Raw genomic sequence first — 25,668 nt, 5'->3', positions numbered from 1 at the left:
ACAAAAAATTAGCCAGGTGTGGTGGTGCACACCTGTAGTCCCAGCTACTTAGGAGGCTGAGGCATGAGAATCGCTTGAACCCGGGAGGCAGAGGTTGCAGTGAGCCAAGATCGTGCCACTGCACTCCAGCCTGGGTGACACAGCGAGACTCTGTCTCAATAAAATAAAATAAAATAAAATAATATAAATATATAACTTTCTGAAGATTTAAGCCAGACTTCAATTCCATTTACTCACCCCATAGTACTAAAATGGATTAAAGATGGTAATTAAGGCTGGGTGCGGTGGCTTATGCCTGTGATCTGAGGCCGAGGCCAGCAGATCACAAGGTCAGGAGTTAGAGACTAGCCTGGCCAACATGGTGAAACCCTGTCTCTACTAAAAATACAAAAATTAGCCGGGTATGGTGGTGTGCACCTATAATCCTAGCTACTCGGAAGGCTGAGGCAGGAAAATTGCTTGAACCTGGGAGGCGGAGGTTGCAGTGAGCCAAGCTCGCGCCACTGCACTCCAGCTTGGGACAGAGCGAGAGTCTGTTTTTTAAAAAAAAAAAAAAGAAAAAAAAAAAAAAGATGGTAAATCAGATAACTTGGTAAGAAAATCGCTTTTTACAGAACCAATTGGGAAGTTAGTGTCATGCTATCATGCATTAGCAGATAAGACTAGGAATACAGCTAAACCAATTATCAAAATATAGTTCTTCAGGGTATTTTTCAATGAAATTTTTAACTACCTGGTCCAGTTTTTTTTTTTTCCCCCCGGAGACGGAGTCTCACTCTGTCGCCCAGGCTGGAGAGAAGTGGCGCGATCTCAGCTCACTGTAACCTCTGCCCTCCGAGTTCAAGCGATTCCCCTGCCTCAGCCTCCCGAGTAGCTGGGATTACAGGCGCCTGCCACCGCGCCCGGCTAACTTTTTGTATTTTTAGTAGAGATGGGGTTTCACCATCTTGGCCAGCTGGTCTTGAACTCCTGACCTTGTGATCCACCTGCCTTGGCCTCCCAAAGTGCTGGGATTACAGGCATGAGCCACCGTGCCTGGCCTACCTGGTCCAATTTTCAAGATGAATATAATTCCAATATTTTCAGAAACACATGTGGGTAAAAAAGTAACACTAAAGAATGGTATCGCAATATTCAATTTTAAAGAATTTATTTTCCCATTTGTAGAGTAACATTATTGTAACATCTACAGTTATTGAAATACCTGCATTGCTTAAAAGAATTCCTAAGAATTTTGTTAAAGCATAGTTTTTAAAAAACTGAACCAAAATAATGTACATTTTATCTCTAAACACTGTGTCATTAAAGTCCACATAACGTCCTCTGTAAAATCAATGTGATGTTACAATAATATACATGATCTGATTCTTATCCTAAAGGCTTCTCTGACCATGTATGATATCCAAGATAGATCCAATGCCTTTAATATCAGACTGTAGAGACAGTTATGATCCTAAACAAAAGAAGGAAAAGCTGTATATACAGGACAGCAATATGACAGTTTAGCTGTTTGCAGCATCTGCTTGGCGGGGCCATCCTTCTTCTTCGACTCCAGAGTCATACTCCTCTTCAGAGGATTCTTTTGTTGGAGCCCTACAATGAAAAGCCATGTTTGTTTTTTTTTTTTAAATAAAAAACGGAGGTAAACGTGATCTTTAAAATCAAAACAGCAAAGTAACCTCCCCTAGCTAAGAAAGCCACGATAATAGAAAATACTAGGAGCACTTTTAATATTAAGATTGCTTAGACCAGACACAGTGGCTCACACCTATAATCCCAGCACTTTGGGAGGCCAAGCAGGGCTGATCACTTGAGATAGGAGTTCAAGACCTGCCTAGCCAACATGGTGAAACCCCATCTCTACTAAAAATACAAAAATTAGCCGGGTGTGGTGACGCATGCCTGTAGTCCCAGCTACTCAGGAGGCTGAGGCAGGGGAATCACTTGAACCCAGGAGGTGGAGGTTGCAGTGAGCCGAAATCACACCACTGCACTCCAGCCTGGGTGACAAAGCGAGACTTCGTCTCAAGAAAAAAAAAAAAAAAAAAAAAAATTGCTTAGTAATATGGGAAACAGACTATACAACCAAGTAAATAAACTTCCCAACATTTTCCCTGACAAATTAATTACTGAAAAAAAAAGGACAACATGGCTTCAATTGTGAAGGCTTAAAAAATCCTTTTCTCCAAGAAAGCATCATCTGTTATTTCAACTCAAATGCTTGTATTTAGCATATGTATATGGTAAAGAAGCTACTTCTGACCAAATCCATCTTGTCTCAAACTAGTAAAAATGATAATTCAGATCACCACAATTCCTTTAAAAGCCACATGTCAACATCATTAAACAATAAAAATAAGAGATTATATCTCTCTGGATAACTAAGGTTGTTCAAAACAAATCAACTGCCTCTAAAGTTATCCTGGAACAATAAGCAAACATAAAACATAACATACCTTATGATTGAGTTTAACAGAAACCTAGTTTTTGTGTAGGTAACATTAATGTCAAACATTGTATAGTAAACATTTATTGAATAAATCAGGGGTTAGGAAACTGTAGCTTGCTAGCCAAATCCAGCCCATTGCCTTTTTAAATATATTTTTTGAGACCAAGTCTCACTCTGTCGCCCAGGCTGGAGTGCAGTGGTGTGATTTTGGCTCATTGCAACCTCTGCCTCCCAGGTTCAAGTGATTCTCCTGCCTCAGCCTCCCAAGTAGCTGGGACTACAGACACGCACCACCACACCCAGCTAATTTTTGTATTTTCAGTAGAAACAGAGTTTCACCATGTTGGCCAGGATGGTCTCTATTTCTTGACCTCATGATCCGCCCGCCTCCACCTCCCGAAGTGCTGGGATTACAGGCATGAGCCACCACACCTGGCCTGAAGATAACTTTCAAAGACTCACAAAATACTATTTTTTTAAAATACCCAAATTAGATTTTTCTACAGAAAACCTGAGATTACTGCTTCCCTTACAAATACACGATATAACAATTTTTATGTAATTTTAAAATGACAAACCAATCAACATAGCAATGAGGAGCTGATCTTAAATTTTATATCTGTTCTGGCTTGAAAATGCACTTTACCGGATGTATCCTGGTTCCTTTTTTCCTTCTACTACTTCTTTGTCAACCTCCACACATACGATATCAGAATTAGGGACTTCAAACATTGGTTCTAGTAACAGCTTTTCCTAAAGAAATAAAAAGTAATGAATCACATTGAAAACTGATTACACACAAGTGCTTTTATTCTTTTTTTTTTTGAGACAGAGTCTGGCTCTGTCGCCCGGGCTGGAGTGCAGTGGCCGGATCTCAGCTCACTGCAAGCTCCGCCTCCCGGGTTCACGCCATTCTCCTGCCTCAGCCTCCCGAGTAGCTGGGACTACAGGCGCCCGCCACCTCGCCCAGCTAATTTTTTGTATTTTTTAGTAGAGACGGGGTTTCACCGTGTTAGCCAGGATGGTCTCTATCTCCTGACCTCGTGATCCGCCCGTCTCGGCCTCCCAAAGTGCTAGGATTACAGGCTTGAGCCACCGCGCCCGGCCGCTTTTATTCTATATATCACAAATTGGAATCCATTCACTCAAGGAAAAAGAAACAAAACAAATATATATAAACATATATGTTTATATATATTTGGGATTATAGCTGGGATTACAGGCATAAGCCACCACATCTGGCTTTTTTGTATTTTTAGTAGAGATGGGGTTTTGCCATGTTGCCCAGGCTGGTCTTGAACACCTGAGCTCAGGCAATCCGCCCGACTCAGCCTCCCAAAGTGCTAGGATTATGGGCATGACCCACCATGCCCGGCCTCTTGTTTTTTTTTTTAATTTTTTTTTGAGAGATGAAGGTCTATGTTGCCAGGCTGGTCTCAAACTCCTGGGCTCAAGCAATCCTCCTGCCTCGGCCTCCCAAAGTGTTGGGATTTATAGATGTGAGTTACCAGGCCCAATCCTGATTTTCTGTTTCATTAATCATATTATGTCCATGTCCTTTGTTGCAAACACCTTGAAGTTCCTTTTTGAGAAAAAGCAAAATATAATCTACTGTGATTAAAAAAAAAAAAAAAAATTTCAGTCCAGGCGTGGTGGCTCATGCCTGTAATCCCAGCACTTTGGGAGGCTGAGGCAGGCAGATCACCTGAGATCAGGAGTTCGAGACCAGAATGGCCAACATGGTGAAACCCCATCTCCACTAAAAATACAAAAATTAGCCAGGTGTGGTGGTTCTTGCCTATAGTCCCAGCTACTTGGGAGGCTAAGGTGGGAAGACTGCTTGAGCCTCAGCCTGAGAGGTAGAGATTGCAGCGAGCCAAGATCGTACCACTGCACTCCTTTGAGACTCTGTCTGTCTGTCTGTGTCTGTCTCTCTCTCTTTCGATAGATAGATAGATAGATAGATAGATAGATAGATAGATAGATAGATTGATTTTCCAAAAGAAAATGTATCTGTTTTCCAAAAGAAAAACAAGGAAGCTTAATATACTCAAAACTTAGACCAAGAAATAATTGTTTTTAGAAAATAATGCCAACTCACCATTATGGACCGAAGGCCTCGTGCACCTGTTTTTCGTTCTAGTGCCAATCTGGCTATAGCTTTCAAAGCATCCTCAGTAACATTCAGTTCACACTACAAATACATTAAAAATAAATTATAACTTTTATTGTTAATTTCTACCTCCAGAAAATGTACCATTAAGTGAGGGCACAATTCATGGTGTTTTGGAACCCTGCCTTCAAGAAGCACTTGTTTCTATCAATTAACCCATGACAGTATCAGTATTATGAATTGCAAGTTTGTTCTGAAGATGTTTTCTAGATTAACACAGACTCCCTAGGATTTTTTTCAACATTTACCAAACCTCTGTGTGTTACATACTAGGGATTTAATGATGAATAAACATCATCTTTGCCAAGCAACTTACAGTCTATTGTGTGATGACAGATGACAGATTAGCAAACTAGCACTTATAGTCCAGTGTATGCACATGGAGCTAAGGGAGCAGCAAAGGGGGGGGCATCTAAATAAGACTAGGGAACCACTGGAGGATTTTAAGCAAGGGAGTAAAAACATTAGCCTTGTCTTTTATTATTCAATAAATATTTAAGAACTTAGTATCTATTTGTTGGGCACTGTGCTCAATGATCCATTCTAGAAGTAAAGAGGAAGATAATGATATTTTGGTGGTGGTAGTCACAGACAGACATGAGACAGGCAGACCAATTAGGAATTAAATGCATGAGTCAAGGTGAATAATAACAAACGGGCTTGACTTGTGGCAGTGGCAATAGAGAAGAGGAGACTGATATTTAGAGACACAAAGTTCACAAAACCCAAACCATTTGTTATCTAATTGGGTATGTGGGCTAGGTGTTTGCTACAGAGACGTATATGTGGGATTAATAAAACTCTATTTTAACAAAAGAATATAAAAATACACACAGTATGTCACAACAAAAGCATTTAGAATATCAAGACTGAAAGGACAATCCTGTATGTCTGGCTTGGAGGTGTTGAGGTAGGCTAATGGCATTATTTTTCTTGGGCTTTAGGCTATAATGATGGTTTTAATTCAGAAGAAATAAAAACAACTCCTAAATTCTAACATAATACAATATACCTTCCTTGATTCCTAGATCCATATTTAGTAAGGAATAGGCTGGTATTCTAGATGAGCAGAATTTGTTTTTGTTGTTAGGTTAATTTATGTAGAATTTCAATAGCAAGAAAATAAAAAATAACTAAGTACAAAAAATAAAAATCTAACCTTATCCATGCTGAATAAGGCCTGGTACTGAGGAATAACAGCATTTCTTGGCTCAGTTAGTATTTGTACAAGTGTTTTCTCATCTAGGCTATGCAATGGAACCACCACAGGCAACCGTCCCACAAACTCAGGAATCATGCCAAACTCAATCAGATCTCTGGCTTCCACATGACGCAATAACCGATCTTTTTCTTCAATGTCTTGGTGAGTATTTGATTCCCCACTTCGATTAGCAAGGTCTGCAGCAGCTGCAGCCCTTCTGCCTTTTCCTAGATTAGATGGTGTTCCAAATCCAAGATACTGCCAAAGAAATGATGCATATTATAAATAGTAGAATCAAATGATAGTGTATTAAGTACTCTTCATACATATTTCATATGATCTTTGTAACAACTCTATGAAGAAGGTTTTATTATCATTTACATTTTACAAAGGAAAAAAACAGGCTGAGAGGTTAAATATCTTGACCAAAATCTTATTGCTGTAAGTGGCAAAGCCAGAATTTGAACTCAGGTCTGCCCTGTCTGCCTTCAGAATTGAGAACGTAACCGCTATGTAATAACCAACCCTCAAAGAATGAATTCTAATAAAAGCATATAATAACTACAAAGGGAGTCCCTTAGAACTCAGATAATAAGGTTGCAGGGTTTATTCAAGACTTCTAGATGAGTGTGGTTTTTCCAAAAGGTATAAAAACTATAAATATGGAGGTACAAGCAGCCTAATGAGAAAATTATCTGTAAGTGTCTTAAGTCACTGCTAAATCATGATTCTTCTAAAATTATGATTTGGTCTGCATACATAGTTAGAATAATTTAGATGTTACAAAAAAATGTAAGAATGACATCAAACAAGAATGCTAAATTTTGCAAAGCTAGAGTCCTCAAAAACATAAAAAATAAAATGAACGCTAACTTTGCTGAACAAGGTTGGGTATATAAAGGCATATGGATCTCATTTCAGTCAACATAAACGAACTGTACTCCAGGCAATTCTCAGAAAGCTTAATTTTGTCATGTCATATAGCTTTTGTCAAAAGAACAAGAGAAGTACATGATATGTGCAAACATAGCCTAAGCTAAAAATCTGTTTGCAGGCTGGACACGGTGGCTCATGCCTGTAATCTCAGCACTTTGGGAGGCTGAGGCAGGCTAATCAGTTGAGGTCAGGAGCTTGAGACCAGCCTGGCCAACATGGTGAAACCGTGTCTCTATTAAAAATACAAAAAGTAGCTGGGCGTGGTGGTGTTCACCTATAATCCCGGCTGCTCGGGAGGCCGAGGTAGGAGGATTGCTTGAACCTCAGAGTCGTGGAGGTTGCAATGAGCTGAGATCATGCCACTGCACTCCAGCCTGGGCGACAGAGCAAGACTCTGTCTCAAAAACTCTGTCTGCAATGGACTGAATATTTAAGTGTCCCCAAATTTGTATGTTGAAATCCTGTGTATTATTAGGAGGTGGGGCCAGGTAATAAGAACTAGAGCATATGGAAGGCATATAGAGCTTGCTTCAGTCAAAGTAATAAGAATTAGAGCCTATGACTGCTCCCCTAATTTTCATTAATAAAGTTCACAGCTAAATGGAGTGACCTAATTCTCAACAAATCAGAATTACAACTTAAACCTTCCTTCTGTGTACTTCTGATTCTTTTTCTGACATTACTTTCAAACCTTCTGTCCTACATGTTTCTAGCTTCAAATCCTTTTTGGAAGTATGAAATATTAATTATAAATAAACATCAGAACATGGTCTTTGCTTTTAGTTACAGAGTTTCAAATACAGGGTTATCGCTCTCACACACACACACCCACCCAAAGAAATAATTTCTTCTTTCTAATTTGTTAGGCTAATTTATGCAGTATTTCAATGACCCAAAAAAACAAATTTTCATATTATGTTTTGGCTGCTATTGAAATTTTGCATAAATTAGCAGAAAAACAAAAATCTAACCATATCCATGCTGAAAAAGGCCTGGTACTGAGGAATAACAGTAATTACGTGGCACGGTTAGTATTTTTAAAAGTGTTTCCTCACCTAGGCTAGGCAAAGGAACTACCATGGACAACCGTACCATTAGCAGCATTATGATTATTATTTTTTTACTACTACTAACCTATTACTTAAACTAGTACATTCAAGGCCAAGAAGACTTACATCAAGCAATATAGCACACAGCTGATCTATGACATGAAGATTTCAAATAGAATGTTATGTAATATAAATGCGATCACTTGTGCTATTATGCAAACTACAAAACCATGGAAAATACAGGTGTTTTCTGGGCTTCCTGCCACTATGCTGACATTACATTTTGTTGTACTCAATCAAAAAATAAGTACTGGGCATGTACTATGAGGATATGAAGAAACAAGTCCCAGTCCCAATTAAAAGCAGGGGTTATAAGAAGAAACACCTATAACACTAGGTGGGATCATAATCCTTCCTGTATCTGCCAAAATGCTCCCCTCCACTGGTGAACGTCAGCAGTGATCTATGGTAAACTCTATGAGCAAGGGCAACGGAGATAAACTTTACTGGGCACCAGTGAATTGGGCAGGGGGAATGAATAGAAATTGTACTGATACAGTAACTACCTTCAATAATGAACTCCCCAGATAAAATATTAAGTTGAACTCATCAAGTTACACTTTTAAAATGACCATACAGGCTGGGTGTGGTGGCTCATGCCTGTAATCCTAGAATTTTGGGAGGCCGAGGTGGGTGGATCATGAGGTCAGGAGATCAACACCATCCTTGCCAACATGGTGAAACTTCATCTCTACTAAAAATACAAAAATTGGCTGGGTGTGGTGGCGTGTGCCTGTAATCCCAGCTACTTACGAAGCAGAGACACAAGAATCGCTTGAACCCAGGAGACGGAGGTTGCAGTGAGCCGAGATCGCACCACTGCTCTCCAACCTGGTGACAAGCAAGATTCCGTCTCCAAAAAAAAAGCAAAGTCCATATATAGATGATATTTAGTTAGAAGTCTTTCCATTTACTACTCTGAAGTTATTATTTTTTTTTTTTTAATTTTTGAAACAGAGTCTTGCTCTGTCACCCAGGCTGGAGCGCAGTGGCTTAGTGGCACAATCGCGGCTCACTGCAACCTCTGCCTCCTGGGTTTTAAGTGACTCCCCTGCCTCAGCCTCCCGAGTAGCTGGGATTACAGGCGCCTGCCACCATGCCCAGCTAATATTTGTATTTTTAGTGGAGAGAGGGTTTCACCATATTAGCCAGGATGGTCTCGATCTCCTGACCTCATGATCTACCCACCTCGGCCTCCCAAAGTGCTAGGATGATAGGCGTGAGCCACCGCGCCCAGCCTACTCTGAAGTTTTAAAAACTAGAAATACACTAAGTCCTCACTTAACATCGTTGATAGGTTCTTGGAAACTGCAACTTTAAACGAAACATACAACATGTCCTCCAATAATGTCATTTTGTTCAACATAATTTCCTTATTAAATTGATGAGGAAAAATTAGTCTGTTACATGTCATTTCGCTTAAAGTTGCAGTTTCCAAGGACCTATGGGATGACGTTAAGTGAGGACTTACTGTATACTTTTTTTTTTTTTTTGAGATGGAGTCTCCCTCTATCACCCAGGCTGGAGTGCAGTGGCGTGATCTCAGCTCACTGCAACCTCCACCTCCCAGATTCAAGTGATTCTCCTGCCTCAGCCTCCTGAGTAGCTGGGATTACAGGTGCCCACTACAGGCTAATTTTTTGTATCTTTAGTAGAGACAGGGTTTCATGTTGGTCGGGCTGGTCTTGAACTCCTAAGCTCAGGCAATCTGCCCGCCTTGGCCTCCCAAAGAACTGGGATTACAGGTGTGAGTCACTGCACCCTTCCCTGTATATTTCTGATATGCTCTAAGAAAACTCAACTCTTATAATTAAAACTATGACGGGTAGCCCGCAGATATGAGAATGGAAACTGAGTGTACATCCTTTAAATGCTCTCTATCCTTCTAGTAACCCCTCAGAAAAACTTACCTTTTCATTTTTCCTCCTGCTGATAATTCTGTCTAAACCATTGAAAGCACCAGATGCAACAAACAGGATGTTTGTTGTATCAACTTGTACTGTTTCTCCACGGAGCTTTCGGGAATTCTTTTCTGGAACATTGACTATTGTGCCTTCTAGTAGTTTTAATAAGCCCTAAATAAAAAACAAATGATTTATAGCATCACCATATCAAGTGCATTATTTATTATACTTTAGACAATGGGATTCAATGGGGAAAACAATGTGTGATTATGGTCAATGAACATAACTAATGAACCTCCCACATTTCTATAACAAGAAAATCTAATGCATTTATCACATTAATAATTAATACATTTATTTGAAATGGTTATAGAACTTGATGCAATTCAGGAAAACAGTCAACCTAACAGGTTGTTTTTGATAGTAAAGACGTAATTCTGACATAAACACAGAATTATGACTGTATAAAATGGTGTTCAAACACGGTGGGAACATTCAAAATTAGAAAATAGTTGAAGATGTCTTTCACATAAATTATAATTCTATTCCACTTATAGTATTAAACTTTGAGACTACCTATATTTGGAGATGCTTTTATAAAAAAAATTTTCAGCACCTAAGTGTGATTATACCTTTCTATGTCTCTGTCAAAAAGTGAAACAATCTTCCTCACTCTTTAATAGTTTATGTCATAATTAGTTACCATTAAAAGGTCAAGTTGGCCAACAGATCATTGTGACTTCAATTATGGCTCTGCAAGGAATTAAACATTATTTTATACCTATCTTCTAACTAAGTGGAAGGAATAAGAAGCATGTACATAGTTCATTCATGTCTAGTTAGAATCATAACTTTCTTCAAGAGTCTTCTAGAAATATTTAACTGGGCCTTTGAGGAATTTAAAAAAAAACACAAAGATTAAATTTCATTTTTTCTGTTCTTCAAAATATTTTAAATTTCCTAACAAGGTAATTTGCTATTTCAAATTGTCAACAACTTTCTTTTAGGATCTAAACTATTTCAAAATGATATGCGGAGTTTGGGGGTGGAAGAAATAAACAAAACAGAATCTAATTGAATATGAAACCAAACGTACAATATTTGGGAGGTTGATGTATTCCCTTCCTTTTAGTGGGCTTGAACAAAATATTCAACTGCTTACTTGCTGAACGCCTTCTCCACCTACATCCCGTAACTGATGAATGCCTGGCACACTGCCAATCTTATCTACTTCATCCAGAAAGACAATTCCTATAATTTAAGGAGGATTCTATTTATAATATGGAAAAGATATACACAAGATAGCCTCAGCTTTAAAAGACTTAGGTAGCTAGACAGCAAAGTTACTTGAGCTTTCATACTTAACATATGCAATAGCTTGACATTATAAAAATGCACTTTTATTTCTCCCATCCATCATTTTGTACAACTGCTTTGTAATCTGCTCTACGGAATAACATTTATGTATGGTAACAAAATCTCCTTGATAACAGTGATTTGCCCCACTAATGTATACGAATTCTTTATAGTATGGAAGCGGGAGGTATCTGCAGTGCTAGTATTAGTAAAACTTTAGCCTACTCTTTCCCACCTATATTCTTGTCTTAAAGAAATTTGAAAAGGAAGCTGTCATGCTCTTCATGTAAACAAGAACAGATGACAGATGAAGGAGCAACGCAGCATCCATGACATCCTGTAGGTCAACAGGCTAAACTGTTTCTAGAGTCATCTGGTACCGTCCTCCCTTGCCCCTGCCCTGTCCTATCTTAATCTAAGTATTAGAAGTCTTGAGGGGAGTTAAGAAAAGCAATGATAGTATTAAGGATCTAATGGGATAGTAATTTGGCTTGTTTTTAACCCTACCAGCCAGCTTAGTGACAATAAGGCAAAGCAAACTATGTGGCCCTTAATCAGTATGCTAGAAATTATGTAACAAAGGTACTTTTACATAATTACAGAATTTTAATCCTTGACTCAAAACAAGAATTGTATTGTCTCTTAATATTAGACTGATTCCCCAATATACTAAATCTGGGAACAGACCATGCTGAAAACATACCTTGTTGTGCTTTCTCCACATTGTAATTGGCATCTTGGAGTAGTTTGGCAATCACAGATTCAATATCCTCGCCTACATATCCAGCCTGAGTCAAAGTTGTACAGTCACAGATAGCAAAAGGGACATCAAGGCATTTAGCTAGGGTTTGTGCCAGCAGAGTTTTACCTACAAATAGAAACATTAACTAAAAGTTTACTAAACATATATTGGCACACAATTTTTCAATAAAAATGCAAAATAAATTTTAGTAGTATATAATAAAAAGTTGTCAATTGCTACATTTTCTTCTGCTATTATTTTTTTTAGAGACAGGGTCTTGCTCTCTCACCCAGGCTGGAGTGCAGCCTGTGATCATGGCTCACCCCAGCCTCAATCTCCTGGGCTTAGGTGATCCTCCTGCCTCAGCCTCCCAAGTCCTGGGAGTACAGGCACATGCTACCACACCCAGCTAATACTTTATTTATTTATTTATTTATTTTGAGACGGGAGTCTGGCTCTGTGGCCCAGGCTGGAGTGCAGTGGCACGATCTTGGCTCACTGCAAGCTCCGCCTCCCGGGTTCATGCCATTCTTCTGCCTCAGCCTCCCGAGTAGCTGGGACTACAGGTGCCCGCCACCACGCCCGGCTAGTTTTTTGTATTTTTTAGTAGAGACGGGGTTTCACCGTGTTAGCCAGGATGGTCTCGATCTCCTGACCTCATGATCTGCCCGCCTCGGCCTCCCAAAGTGCTGCGATTACAGGCGTGAGCCACCACGCCCGGCTACTTTATTTTTTTATAGAGATAGAGTCTTGCTATGTTGCTTAGGCTGGTCTCAAACTCCTGGTCTCAAGTGATCCTCCTACCTTTGTCTCCCAAAATGCTGGGATTACAGGTGTGAGCCACCACATCTGGTCTATTATTTTTTAGATATAGCTGTTTTTTATTTTATTATTCCTGTTAAGATGTTAGGGACTGGTCTGAAGGGGAACACCAATGCCTCAAATTCAGTTTGTATTCTTTTTTTTTTTTTTTTTTTTTGTGAGACAGAGTCTTGCTCTGTCGCCCAGGCTGGAGTGCAGTGGCCGGATCTCAGCTCACTGCAGGCTCCACCTCCCGGGTTTACGCCATTCTCCCGCCTCAGCCTCCCGAGTAGCTGGGACTACAGGCGCCCGCCACCTCGCCCAGCTAGTTTTTTGTATTTTTAGTAGAGACGGGGTTTCACCGTGTTAGCCAGGATGGTCTCGATCTCCTGACCTCGTGATCCGCCCATCTCGGCCTCCCAAAGTGCTGGGATTACAGGTTTGAGCCACCGCGCCCGGCCTCAGTTTGTATTCTATGCAGGAATACTGATAGTGTATCTAGGCAACTGGCCTTAGATTTTCTTCTCAAGAGTCATAATACTTCAATCACAAGATACAGGTTATAGAATCATTTATATTCTGATTTTTAAAATGAGTAATAAATTTTCTCAGCAAGTTATTTACCTGACCCAGTTGGTCCAAGCAGCAAAATATTACTTTTTTCAAGTTTTATGTCATCATGAGAAGAATCCAATACTTCACCTCCTCGTTTTTCCTGAGGTATTTGTTGATTTACCTGTTGCTGCATTGATGCTCCTAAAGCATTACCATGTGGGCTAATTCCAGCAATCTGAAGCAATTCTGAAAAAAATGCCAAAGGAAGTACTTGAGATTCATTTGAATTTACTTGAGGAAAATGTCCCATAAAAACTTTTATCTAAAACTGAACATCTACACAGAAAATTTAAGTATTTTGACATTCTGTCTTACCTACAAAGGAGAAAAATCTCAAATTACCTAATGACAAACATATAGCACACAATGATTATATAAAGAACCTCAAGCAAAGGAAATTGATTTTTTTCCCTGTCTTTATTTACATAAATATGTAAGAATACTCCTTTACCCAAGGGAAGGCAATGCAATGGAAGAGCAGAGCCAGGAGTTAGAAAGCTTTAGCTCTGGACCTTCGTTTGTCTCTAAGTAGAAGCCATATGATCAAGGGCAAGTCATATAAATTTTATGTTCCTGTTTCTTAATCAATAAAATCTACTAGAGAAACCAAATATGGTAGACCTCACTATCTCTGGTCCTATCTAAATCTCTAATTTTATTGGACCTGTACTGGATCTTTCTAGTTCCTTTATTAGAGACATAACTCTTAACTAAATGTGACTGACATTGCTAATGACTACATGGGACTGACACTGCTAGTGAAGTATCATTTGATCAGCCAGGTTCCTACAAAAATAAATCTTTAGGGTGGGGCATGGTGGCTCAGCCTGTAATCCCAGCACTTTGGGAGGCAAGGCTGGTGGATTACCTGAGGTCAGGAGTTCAAGAACAGCCTGGCCAACACAGTGAAACCCCATCCCTACTAAAAATACAAAAATTAACCAGATGTACTGGTACACGCCTATAGTCCCAGCTACTTGGGAAGTCGAGGCAGGAGAATAGCTTGAACCCGGGAGGCGGGGGTTGCAGTGAGCCAAGATCATGCCATTGCACTCCAGCCTGGGCAACAGAGTAAGATGCTATCTCAAAAAAATAAAATAAAAATAAAACAAAACAAAACAAAATAAATAAATCTTTATTCTTACTTTCTCTTGGCTAAAGGAAAGATTATCCAGATTTGTAAATATTCAGATTGTTCTTGGTTCTTAGCATTTGAGTACCTGTCATCATAACATACTTGTTTATATTTTCTGAATTCATTTTTACTTTTTTTTTTTTTTTTTTGAGACAGAGTCTCTCTCTGTTGTCCAGGTTGGAGTACAGTGGTGCAATCTCAGCTCACTGCAACCTCCGCCTCCTGGGTTCAAGTGATTCTCCTGCCTCAGTCTCCTGAGTAGTTGGGATTACAGGTACATGCCACCACACCTGGCTAATTTTTATATTATTAGTAGGGATGGGGTTTTGCCATGTTGCCCAGGCTGATCTCGAACTGCTGACTTCAGGTGATCCACCTGCCTCGGCCTCTCCAAGTGCTGAGATTACAAGCATGAGTCACCGTACCTGGCCTAAATTTTATTTTCTAAGAAATTGATTAAGAAAATCAAGACTTTCCAATGCATTATTATTTTAATTAAACTGACAGAATAACAGTTCAGTAGACGTATCTATTATCATGGTCCTATTCCATCTGGCTGTCACTTTCAAACTATCTTCACACTTAAGGTAAAGCATTATTCATCAAAATCAATAAGCATTCCATAAACATCTGGATTAAACTGTGCTACCTTTGAGGGTTAATAATTAGGGAATAATTCACAATGTTGTGCCTCATTATAATCCACATCAGCCAAGAAAACCCAGTCTGCTGTATGGGGTTAGTTAAATTGTCACTAGCAAAGTACTTTTAAAAATTTCAGCAAAATCTGGTTAGCGATTATGATAACATAGGAAGGAGCTTGGGTTAAGTTTAGCTCTGCCCAAAGGGGAAAAATGATTTAGATGTAGCTTCGGATAAGCGAGGCCAGCAGGTGCTTATCATTCACTCATTCTCTATCTCCCTCCCTCCCTCTCTCTCTCTCTCACACACACACACACGGTTTAGACGAATAACTGAACAAAATTGCAAGAGGCATATTAATTACAGTGGAACCACGTAATCTATGTATTTAACTTAATGATTTAAGTTAAAAAAAAATAATTTAAATGATGTCTATCATCCCATTTTATGAGTATATGCCTTACAGTAAACTTGAGATAACTCTCCAATTCTTTCAGTTAGTCCCTGTTTGTGCATCTCTCACTTTGTAAGCATAGCTCTCTAAAATGAGGACCACGAGCAAGCAGGCTAGTGTAGTAGTTAGCTGCACAGAGCTCACCAGCTGTGTGGCCATGGATAAATTACTTAAAATTTATGTGTTTCAGTTTCCTTATTTCAAAAATGGAGATAAAAATAATAGTTTCTGTCTCATGGGTTTAGGGGAGATTAAATGAATATATGCAAAACACTTAAGAACAATACCTGGCAGATAGTTTTATAAGTGTTACAGAAGAATATTCTATTATTATTACCATTTCCCTAGTGTTTAATTATTCACACAACATAGTCCTTAAACGCAAACGAAGTATTTCATCTGGTGCTCAACTTAAACATCATTATATTCCAAAGATGGAGAAAAAAAAAGCCAATTGTGTCAGTCCTCCTAAAAGCTGTATGTTGGTCTCTAAAATTTTACTTCCAAAGGGACTTACAAGAATTAATCTTATTGGCCAGGCGCGGTGGCTCACGCCTGTAATCCCAGCACTTTGGGAGGCCGAGGCGGGCGGATCACAAGGTCAGGAGATCGAGACCATGGTGAAACCCCGTCTCTACTAAAAATACAAAAAATGAGCCGGGCGCGGTGGCGGGCGCCTGTAGTTCCAGCTACTCGGGAGGCTGAGGCAGGAGAATGGCGTGAACCCGGGAGGCGGAGCTTGCAGTGAGCCAGGATAGCGCCACTGCACTCCAGCTTGGGCGACAGAGCGAGACTCCGTCTCAAAAAAAAAAAAAAAAAAAAAAAAAAAGAATTAATTTTATTGTACATGATTTTGGTCTAAAACCCTAGATCAGTGTTAGGGTCTAACACCCCCAGCTGGTGTTAGTTAACAACCTAACTTTAGAACTTAAAATCCCACATAAAACACAACAAAACTGCACATGACAATAAATTTAAGCTTTTGAAGTATTTGTTTCTAAGTCAGTCAATCTTTTACATAAGTTCTTAAATACTGTTACTTGTTAACATTTAAATAACATTAAATCACTACATATATTACATGACATGTCTTTCAAAATATGGACTACAGACTTTCTTTACTAATTTAGTATAGTTTCACTAGCCATCAACACAATTTATGAGTATGGTATTGACTGCATATCAGAATATATTTTTTCATTACGAAATATAAATTATATATATACCTAAAGATTATTATTTAGATCTTACATTCTTATATATAATCTAATTCTATTGCACTTACTGTATTTCTTAATTTTACCATGCATGGTATAATCAGTATTTCCACAAATTTAAAAGTAACTGGGGATAATGTAATGTTATTACATGTGATAAATGTCATGCCCAAGTTGGTACACAAGTTATATTCTCATGGCTCATCCTATATACAGTACACTTCAAATAGTGGATATATAATACTACTTGGTTCAAAGGCAAATGTAAAAGTATCAAACTTAGCTAATTTTCTTTATTTCAATTACTAAAACAAAAGGCCATGTGAATCTTTCTATGACACCCCTGGAACCTCTACCCTCAATGCAGCAACTAACTACATCCACCTCCAAAGGAATAGGTGGAAGACATCAGAAGGGCCAGTCTCTTTGGTCTATCAAGTCCTTCCACACCCTCCATCGGACCATCTGATGCTTTTAGGGGCAATCCAGGGCTAGAAACAGTGAATTAAGGCTTACTCATAATTTGTAAGACTTTAAGTTTCATAAATACCAAAAAAGAAACAGTGTGGTTTCTGGCAAAGAGTAGCTAGAAAATAATCTGCCTCCCCCAAATTCCTGTGACCCACAAGAAGCAGGCCAACTCTAATTGTAGTTTGATAGAAAAAATAAAAAATAACCAAACATATAGAAATTAAAATTAGCTATGAAAAACTATTCCAAAGTTATTTATACCATGTATGATAAACACATTTAGATAATATGTATCTTTCTTGGTAATACACAAGCAAATACATACATGTCTATCACTGTTACTGCTAAAACACTTCACTGAAATAAATGTCAAAAGGAAGAATGATTACAGAGGAGGACCTGAAGTCACTTACTTGTAAATCTGTACTCATCCTCCCGTCTTCTTATTTCTAACTCTAAGAAAGAGGATGAAAATATTACATATTTGTTTACCTTGGGGGAACAAACAATGAGTATCCCACCTCCTGTCCTCTTTCAAATATATTTAAAGGATGTGTTCACTAACATTTTTCAGCTTTTCATATTAAGAATCTATATGCTATCTTTTCTATATTAAAACAAAACCATGCATAAAGATGGCTGTCCAGTTGCTAATATTCATATTTGTCAAATATATAATTGATATCTACTGTAAGGGTATAAGTCTTTATATAAGAGTTTAAGCCCCTCATGCTATACATATTATAACTATTTGCTCCTCCAGCACTTAGAATAGCTTAAATATTTATTTATTGACTGAAGAAAACAAAAAAGTTTTGCCACATAACTATCAGTGCTATTTGGACCTTATAAAAATGAAGATTTCAGGCCAGGCACAGGAGTTCAAGCCTATTAATCCCAGCACATTGGGAGGCTGAGGCAGGTGGATTGCTTGGGAGGTTGAGGTGGGAGGGTCACTGGAGCCTGGGAAGTTGAGGCTGCAGTGAGTTGCAATCTAGCCTGGGTGACAGAGCGAGACCTTGTCTTGAAAAAAAAGAAAAAAGGTTCTGAGTCTTCCATTAGTTATGACTTATACTTTCTAAAAATAACTGATACCATCACGTAACTATTTTGCAGTTATGTGATGTAAATTCAACAAGTGAACAAGTGTCTTCATTTAAATAAATTATACATTTAGTTGCTACTAAAGGCTATCAAAAATAATGTAGATTTATAAATTTAAGTACTTAGCAGAACTCCTTCACACTGTACAGTGATAATTAAAAGAATCTAAAATGATGGAATGTAGGCCTAAATCAGAAATCAGGGCTGTCTGGCCAACAAAACAAAAAATTAAATATTTATATTTACTCTATTCATAATTGTTTTAAATAAAATCATTCTATTAATATACATTATTGTCCATAGTAAATTGAGATTACACAGTATATTCTCAGTAAACTGTCCATAGTATATCTCATTATTGTCCATAGTAAATTGAGATTATACAGTACTGGTATATTAGAATCTACCCTTAAGAGAAATTGTACTTTGAATCACTCACAGATTTGCCCTTAACCTTATACACTCTGTAGCTAGGGCCCAAAGAAAAACGAGTGCTGGATATATTAACAGTCATCATCTCCACATATCTCTGACACAGGCAAATGAAATTCTGTATCCTGAACCCAAGAGAACTGAGTTGTACAGAGCATTGCTAAGATCCATTCATGGGGAACTAGTTGTGGTGAAAATGATGTCTCAATCTCTACCCCAGTGGCTTTCAAACATTTTTTACTAAGACCCTCAATAAGTAGTATAATTTTCTTTGTGACTCAGAACCTATGCACATATAACTGAAAACGTAAGTTGTTTTTTTTTTCCTTTTTTTTTTTTTGAGATGGAGTCTTGTTGCCCAGGCTGGAGTGCAGTGGCGTGACCTCAGCTCACCACAACCTCTGCCTCCCAGGTTCAAGCAATTCTCCTGCCTCAGCCTCTCAAGTAGCTGGGACTACAGGCATATGCCACCCCACCCAGCTAATTTTTGTATTTTTAATAGAGACGGGGTTTCACCATGCTGGCCAGGCAGGTCTCGAACTCCTGACCTCAAGTGATCCCCCCACCTCAGCCTCCAAACGTGTGGGATTACCAGCATAAGTCACCATGCCAGGCCTAAGAAATAATATTTACCTTAACTATAAGTTAATGTATTCTGATATTTTCTATTCATATCTATCAAATTTTTAAAAAATGCTGTTGGCAACCTACCAAAATGATTTCATGACCCACTAATGGGGAGTAACCTGCACTTTGAAAAATGCTCCACTATATAAAAAACATTTTAAGAAGAACGTGAGGAGTTACAAATAAGGATTACTTTTAAGCATAGCAATCTCTATTTAGGTCAATTATCAAAAACGCTACCTCTTGGTGTTAATGATGTCTGCTTCTCAACCTCTGCTTGCTGTCTCAGATTAGCTGGGATATTATTATATATTCTCTTATAATGATTGTACACAGCAACTGAAAGCACCTTCTTAGCAAATGACTGGCCAACAACATACTTGTCGAGGTAGTTATAAATCTGAAAAATGATTAGGTATGAATAATTTAATATGAGCTATAAGAGCACACACATTAAAAAGTTATATACTAAGCATACTTGCTTACAGTTTTAAATCTGACAAAGACTCTCATTAAAAACAAAATGACAATACATTATATAGCAATGATTCAGAGGCCCTAAACACTAAATGAACAAAAACACAATTCATTTGTTCTCTAGTTTAACAAAGTATCACTGTGTTATGCTAATTTCTATTCTATAAACAATGCTATCAACCTTTATTTTTTAATAAACAATTAAATTTAAAGTAACTTAGAATACATACACATGCCACCATGGGTCTAAAAGTATCAACATTAATGTAAATCATTAAAATAAATCTATACCTCTCAATCAAATGAATAATATTCTTCACAAATATAACATATTATAAAACTACCCTTTTCAGAAACAGGCATTATATAATGAAAAGCCATTATACCATCAGTATCCATGTGTTTTAATACATTTAGTTTTTTCTCAGATATTAACTTTAAAGCTACTCATTTATCTAAATGAGACCCTAAAAATTGTATTCTTATTATTTTTTTAAATTTTCTAAAAATACAGTTTTTTCTTTTTTTGAGACAGGGTCTCACTGTGTTGCCCAGGCTGGTCTTGAACTCCTGGGGTTCAAGCGATCCTCCTACCTTGGCTTCCCAAAGTGCTGGGATTACAGGCATGAGCCACCAGGCTCAACTCTAAAACCTTTACTCTTAATAGTAGCTAAAGCTCTGTTCTACAGTTGGTTATTGCCAACAGCTTGGAACCTGGGGTAAATTTTTTATTCACTAAAAAGTGAATAGAAATGAAATGGTTGGGCCGGGCGCGGTGGCTCAAGCCTGTAATCCCAGCACTTTGGGAGGCCGAGACGGGCGGATCACGAGGTCAGGAGATCGAAACCATCCTGGCTAACACGGTGAAACCCCGTCTCTATTAAGAAATACAAAAAACTAGCCAGGCGAGGTGGCGGGCGCCTGTAGTCCCAGCTACTCGGGAGGCTGAGGCCGGAGAATGGCGTGAACCCAGGAGGCGGAGCTTGCAGTGAGCTGAGATCCGGCCACTGCACTCCAGCCTGGGCGACAGAGCGAGACTCCGTCTCAAAAAAAAAAAAAAAAAAAAAAAAGAAATGAAATGGTTGGTGAATTAATATTCAACAACTCCTGCTGGGCATGGTGGCTCACGCCTGGAATCCCTGTACTTTGGGAGGCTGAGGTGGGTGGATCACTTGAGCCCAGGAGGTGCAGACCAGCCTGGACAACAACGAAACCCTGTCTCTACAGAAATTAGCTGGGCATGGTGGCACACACCTGCACCCAGCTACTGTGGAGGCTGAAGTGGGAGGATCACTTGAGCCCAGGGAGGTTAAAGCTGCAGTGAACCATGAGTGTGCCATTGCACTCCAGCCTGGGCAACGGAGTGAAATCCTGATTAAAAAATAAATAATTCAATATTTATGTATTATTTATACTATTTTCAGCAGTATAACTCCTGAAAATAAACTGCCTGGAAGTTTAACTCAGATGTCTGAAGTCTACACAAATTCATATAGAATATAAAGCCCAATATATTTTCCATTTTTTTAATGACAATTTAGTTGACCATATACATTTTTTTATAGTTTTAAACATCTTTATTCCTTACAAATTATACCAATGACATTAAACCTGTCACAGCACATTTGGAAGTAGAGACAAATGCACTGCTATCTAAACACAGTAGAAGAAAGATACACTGAGGCAATGAGAAATAATCTAAGTGTGCAAACATCTGAGACACAGCCAGAACAGAAGGCACACAGCCAGGGTACAAGGGTTCCCAGTTCTCAAAAAGCACACACCAAGTACCCAATGGAGCTGGTGGTACATTCTGTTACATTTCACAGGACCAAATCATACTCGGCCTGAGGCTTCTAAAAAGAGTCCACACTACCAAAGCCACAGTGCTATACAGAGTAGCCCTGGCACACTGGCTATGAAAAAACTACTTGCTTATATTATTAGACTGAAGGCTGTTTTACCATAAAATAGACCAATTTAAGGGAGATAATTATAGAGTTTTTTTTTTTTTTTTTTTTTAAGGCTAGTCAAGTGGACCAGCCTAGGCTGGTGTTATTTAAGGGTGCAAACGAACAAAAATAAATCAAAAGTTGCTTGCTCTATGGTAAAGATATTATTTCAGATTAACTTGGTATTAACAAGTTAACATTTTAATAATTATCTAGCTACATTTCACTGCTACTAAATACAGTAATCATAACATGGGAAAAAGCAACGGACCCCATATTTAAATTCCAAAAGGCAATAACAATTTAGCCACATATGGTCCATATTATGAACCTGTAATACTTGTTCAGATACTAGTATTAGGATTCAATATAAACTTGGGAAAGGGAAGCAATGGAATGTTTTCAAGATAAAATACTTGTAAGACTGAGCTTAAGACTTATACCTTCTTAGGGGGAGGTGGTGGTTTCTGTTGGAATGCCAATTTTACAGCTTCTGCTGCTGATTCAGGTTCTTTAATTATGCTTTTCTTAGAGTCTGCTTCAGATAGCACAACAAAAAAATGATGACATTTTTCACACTTGACAAAACGGGTGGATGCTGTAAAAGAAAACAGAGGTAAGTAGAAGGAAATAAAAAATAATTCCAATAGTGTTTAGCCTTAAAGACTCCACTGTAAATGAAAGCTATGCACCTGACAAAAAGTAGACTCACTATTCCATCTACTTGCCACACAAAAAGCCTCATTTATATATGAAGTATTCTACAAAGATAGATGAGTTCAGTCAACTACCTTTTGTTCATTTTTATTAGGTTCTTTCATTTTGTGATACACTTCATTAAAAGATTGGGTGAAATTTTTCCAACCTTCCATTCACTAAAAAAGATTTTTTTTCTTTTGGAGATGGAGTCTCGCTCTGTCGCCAGGCTGGAGTGCAGTGGTGCGATCTCGGCTCACTGCAACCTCTGCCTCCAGAGTTCAAGCGATTCTCCTGCCTCAGCCTCCCGAGTAGCTGAGATTACAGGGGTGCACCATCACCCCCAGCTAATTTTTGTATTTTTAGAAAAGACAGGATTTCACCATATTGAGCAGGATAGTCTCGGTATCTTGACCTTGTTATCTGCCTGCCTCGGCCTCCCAAAGTGTTAGGATTACAGGCGTGAGCCACCACGCCTGGCCCACTAAAAAAGATTTTAAAACCTCTTTGAGAATATGGAGTAATCATCTATTTTATTGAAATACTTGAATGAACAAACTAAAAGTAAAATACAAGATTCATAAATTTTTCCAACATTATAAGTTTCAAACATACACAAAAGTTGAAAGAGAAATCTATTTTAACTCCTAAAAATGTAAAAAATGTATATTCTTTATGTTCTTTTAAACCCATTAGCGTTTTTGGGGCATGGTGGCTCATGCCTGTAATCCCAGCACTTTGGGAGACTGAGGCAAGAGGATCACGAGGTCAGGAGTTCGAGACCAGCCTGGCCAACATGGCGAAACCCTAAATTTCGTATTTGTCTCTACTAAAAATACAAAAATTAGCTGGGCGTGGTGGCAGACACCTGTAATCCCAGCTACTCAGGAGGCTGAGCCAGGAGAATCGCTTGAACCCAGGAGATGGAGGTTGCAGTGAGCTGAGATTGTGCCATTGCACTCCAGCCTGGGAGACAGAGCAACACTCCATCTCAAAAAAAACAAATATATACATATATATAAAAAATTTATTTCATATATTTATTTTATCTTTACTCCACTAGTTCCTATTTCTCTGATCAAAAAAATCACTAAGAAACTAATAAAATACTGCTTTCTCAGTCATACGGATTTGATTTAAAGATAATCAAGCAGCCTTTGAAAGCAATACAAAGGCAGTTTAAAGTGAGGATAAAAAGAATTTCTCTTTTTTCTTTAAAAAATTTTTGGCTGGGTGCAGTGGCTCACGCCTATAATCCCAGAACTTTGGGAGGCCAAGGCTGGCGGATCACGAGGTCAGGAGATCGAGACCATCCCGGCTGACACAGTGAAATCTCGTCTCTACTAAAAATACAAAAAATTAGCCGGGCGTGGTGGCACATGCCTGTAGTCCCAGCTACTCAGGAGGCTGAGGCAGGAGAATGGTGTGAACCCAGGAGGCGGAGTTTGCAGTGAGCTGAGATCACACCACTGCACTACAGTCTCGGCGATAGAGTGAGACTCTGTCTCAAAAAAAAAAAAAATAATATGTGGATACACAGTGATGAGTTCATGTCCTTTGTAGGGACACGGATGAAGCTAGAAACCGTCATTCTGAGCAAGCTATCGCAAGGACAGAAAACCAAACACCACATGTTCTCACTCATAGGTGGGAACTGAGCAATGAGAACACTTGGACACAGGAAGGGGAACATCACACACCGGGGACTGTGATGGGATTGCAGGAGAGGGGAGGGATAGCATTAGGAGATATACCTAATGTAAATGACAAGTTAACAGGTGTAGCACACTAACATGGCACATGTATACATATGTAACAAACCTGCAGGTTGTGCACATATACCATGAAACTTAAAGCATAAAAAAAAAAAAATTTGTGGATACACAGTAGATGAATACATTTATAAGGATTTCTCAATTCCAATGGATCAGCTACAGAATATCCTGTGTTGGCCGGGCGCGGTGGCTCAAGCCTGTAATCCCAGCACTTTGGGAGGCCGAGACAGGCGGATCACGAGGTCAGGAGATCGAGACCATCCTGGGTAACACAGTGAAACCCTGTCTCTACTAAAAATACAAAAACTTAGCCGGGCGAGGTGGCAGGCGCCTGTAGTCCCAGCTACTCGGGAGGCTGAGGCAGGAGAATGGCGTGAACCCGGGAGGCGGAGCTTGCAGTGAGCTGAGATCCGGCCACTGCACTCCAGCCTGGGTGACAGAGCGAGACTCCGTCTCAAAAAAAAAAAAAAAAAAAAGAATATCCTGTGTTAAAGGTGATTTCTTTTTCTTTTTTGAGACAGGGTTTTGCTCTGTTGCCCAGGTTGAAATGCAGTGGCGTGATCACTGCTCACTGCAGTCTTGACCTCCTAAGCTCAAGCAATCCTCCCACCTCAGCCTCCTTGAGTATCCAGGACTACAGGCACGCGCCACCACATCTGCCTTTTTTTTTTTTTTTTTTTTTTTTGAGATGGAGTCTCTCTCTGTTGCCTAGGCTGGAGTGCAGTGGCGCGACAGTGGCTCACTGCAAGCTCCGACTCCCAGGTTCACGCCATTCTCCTGCCTCAGACTCCCAAGTAGCTGGGACTATAGGCGCCTCTCAATCTCCTGACGTCGATCCGCCCTCCTTGGCCTCTCAAAGTGCTGGGATTACAGGCATGAGCCACTGCGCCCAGCCGATTCCTGTCTACTTTCTAAAATCTTCTGTAGAGACAGGGTCTCATGATGTTGCCCAGGCGGGTCTCATGATGTTGCCCAGGCGGGTCTCAAACTCCTGGACTCAAGGAACCCTCCCACCTTGGCCTCCCAAAGTGCTTGGGATTACAGGCGTGACCCACTGAGGCCAGCCTACTCTTTCTTTTCAAAACATGGTTATAGGATGTTGGTGGGGCCTAGTGGTTCACGCCTGTAATCTCAGCACTTTGAGGGGCCAAGACGGGTGGATCACTTAAGCTCAGGAGTTCAAGACCAGCCTGGCCAACATGGTGAAACCCTGTCTCTACTAAAAATACAAAAACTAGCTGGGCATGGTAAGTGCCTATAAACCCCGCTACTCAGCAGGCTAAAGCAGGAGAACTGCTTGAACCTGGGAGGCAGAGGTTGCAGTGAGCCAAGATAGTGCCCATCGTGCCCTCTTATAATAAACAAAATAAAAATAAACAACATACGGTTACAGGATGTAG

At 39.3% G+C, this 25,668-nt stretch overlaps 1 protein-coding gene across 1 annotated transcript in view; it reads right to left on the bottom strand.

The window, feature by feature from the left end:
- Nucleotides 1-547: 547 nt before the first annotated feature.
- Nucleotides 548-25,668, bottom strand: part of LOC105488467 (caseinolytic mitochondrial matrix peptidase chaperone subunit X) — a 40,607-nt gene continuing 15,486 nt past the window's right edge. Inside the window, exons 4-14 of the mRNA XM_011752550.3 lie at nucleotides 22,241-22,395; nucleotides 19,609-19,768; nucleotides 17,619-17,660; nucleotides 13,296-13,472; nucleotides 11,832-11,996; nucleotides 10,935-11,023; nucleotides 9,779-9,943; nucleotides 5,782-6,081; nucleotides 4,551-4,643; nucleotides 3,096-3,202; nucleotides 548-1,593 (exon numbers count right to left, since the gene is read on the bottom strand). Coding sequence (XP_011750852.1) covers nucleotides 1,503-1,593; nucleotides 3,096-3,202; nucleotides 4,551-4,643; nucleotides 5,782-6,081; nucleotides 9,779-9,943; nucleotides 10,935-11,023; nucleotides 11,832-11,996; nucleotides 13,296-13,472; nucleotides 17,619-17,660; nucleotides 19,609-19,768; nucleotides 22,241-22,395 — 1,544 coding nt within the window. The 3' untranslated portion in view covers nucleotides 548-1,502. The remainder of the gene's footprint in view (nucleotides 1,594-3,095; nucleotides 3,203-4,550; nucleotides 4,644-5,781; nucleotides 6,082-9,778; nucleotides 9,944-10,934; nucleotides 11,024-11,831; nucleotides 11,997-13,295; nucleotides 13,473-17,618; nucleotides 17,661-19,608; nucleotides 19,769-22,240; nucleotides 22,396-25,668) is intronic.

Source organism: Macaca nemestrina, chromosome 7, assembly GCF_043159975.1.
Source record: "Macaca nemestrina isolate mMacNem1 chromosome 7, mMacNem.hap1, whole genome shotgun sequence".
Taxonomy (NCBI): domain Eukaryota; kingdom Metazoa; phylum Chordata; class Mammalia; order Primates; family Cercopithecidae; genus Macaca; species Macaca nemestrina.
Note: the sequence above shows the minus strand (reverse complement) of the source record. Positions and strands in the feature narration are given on the sequence as shown.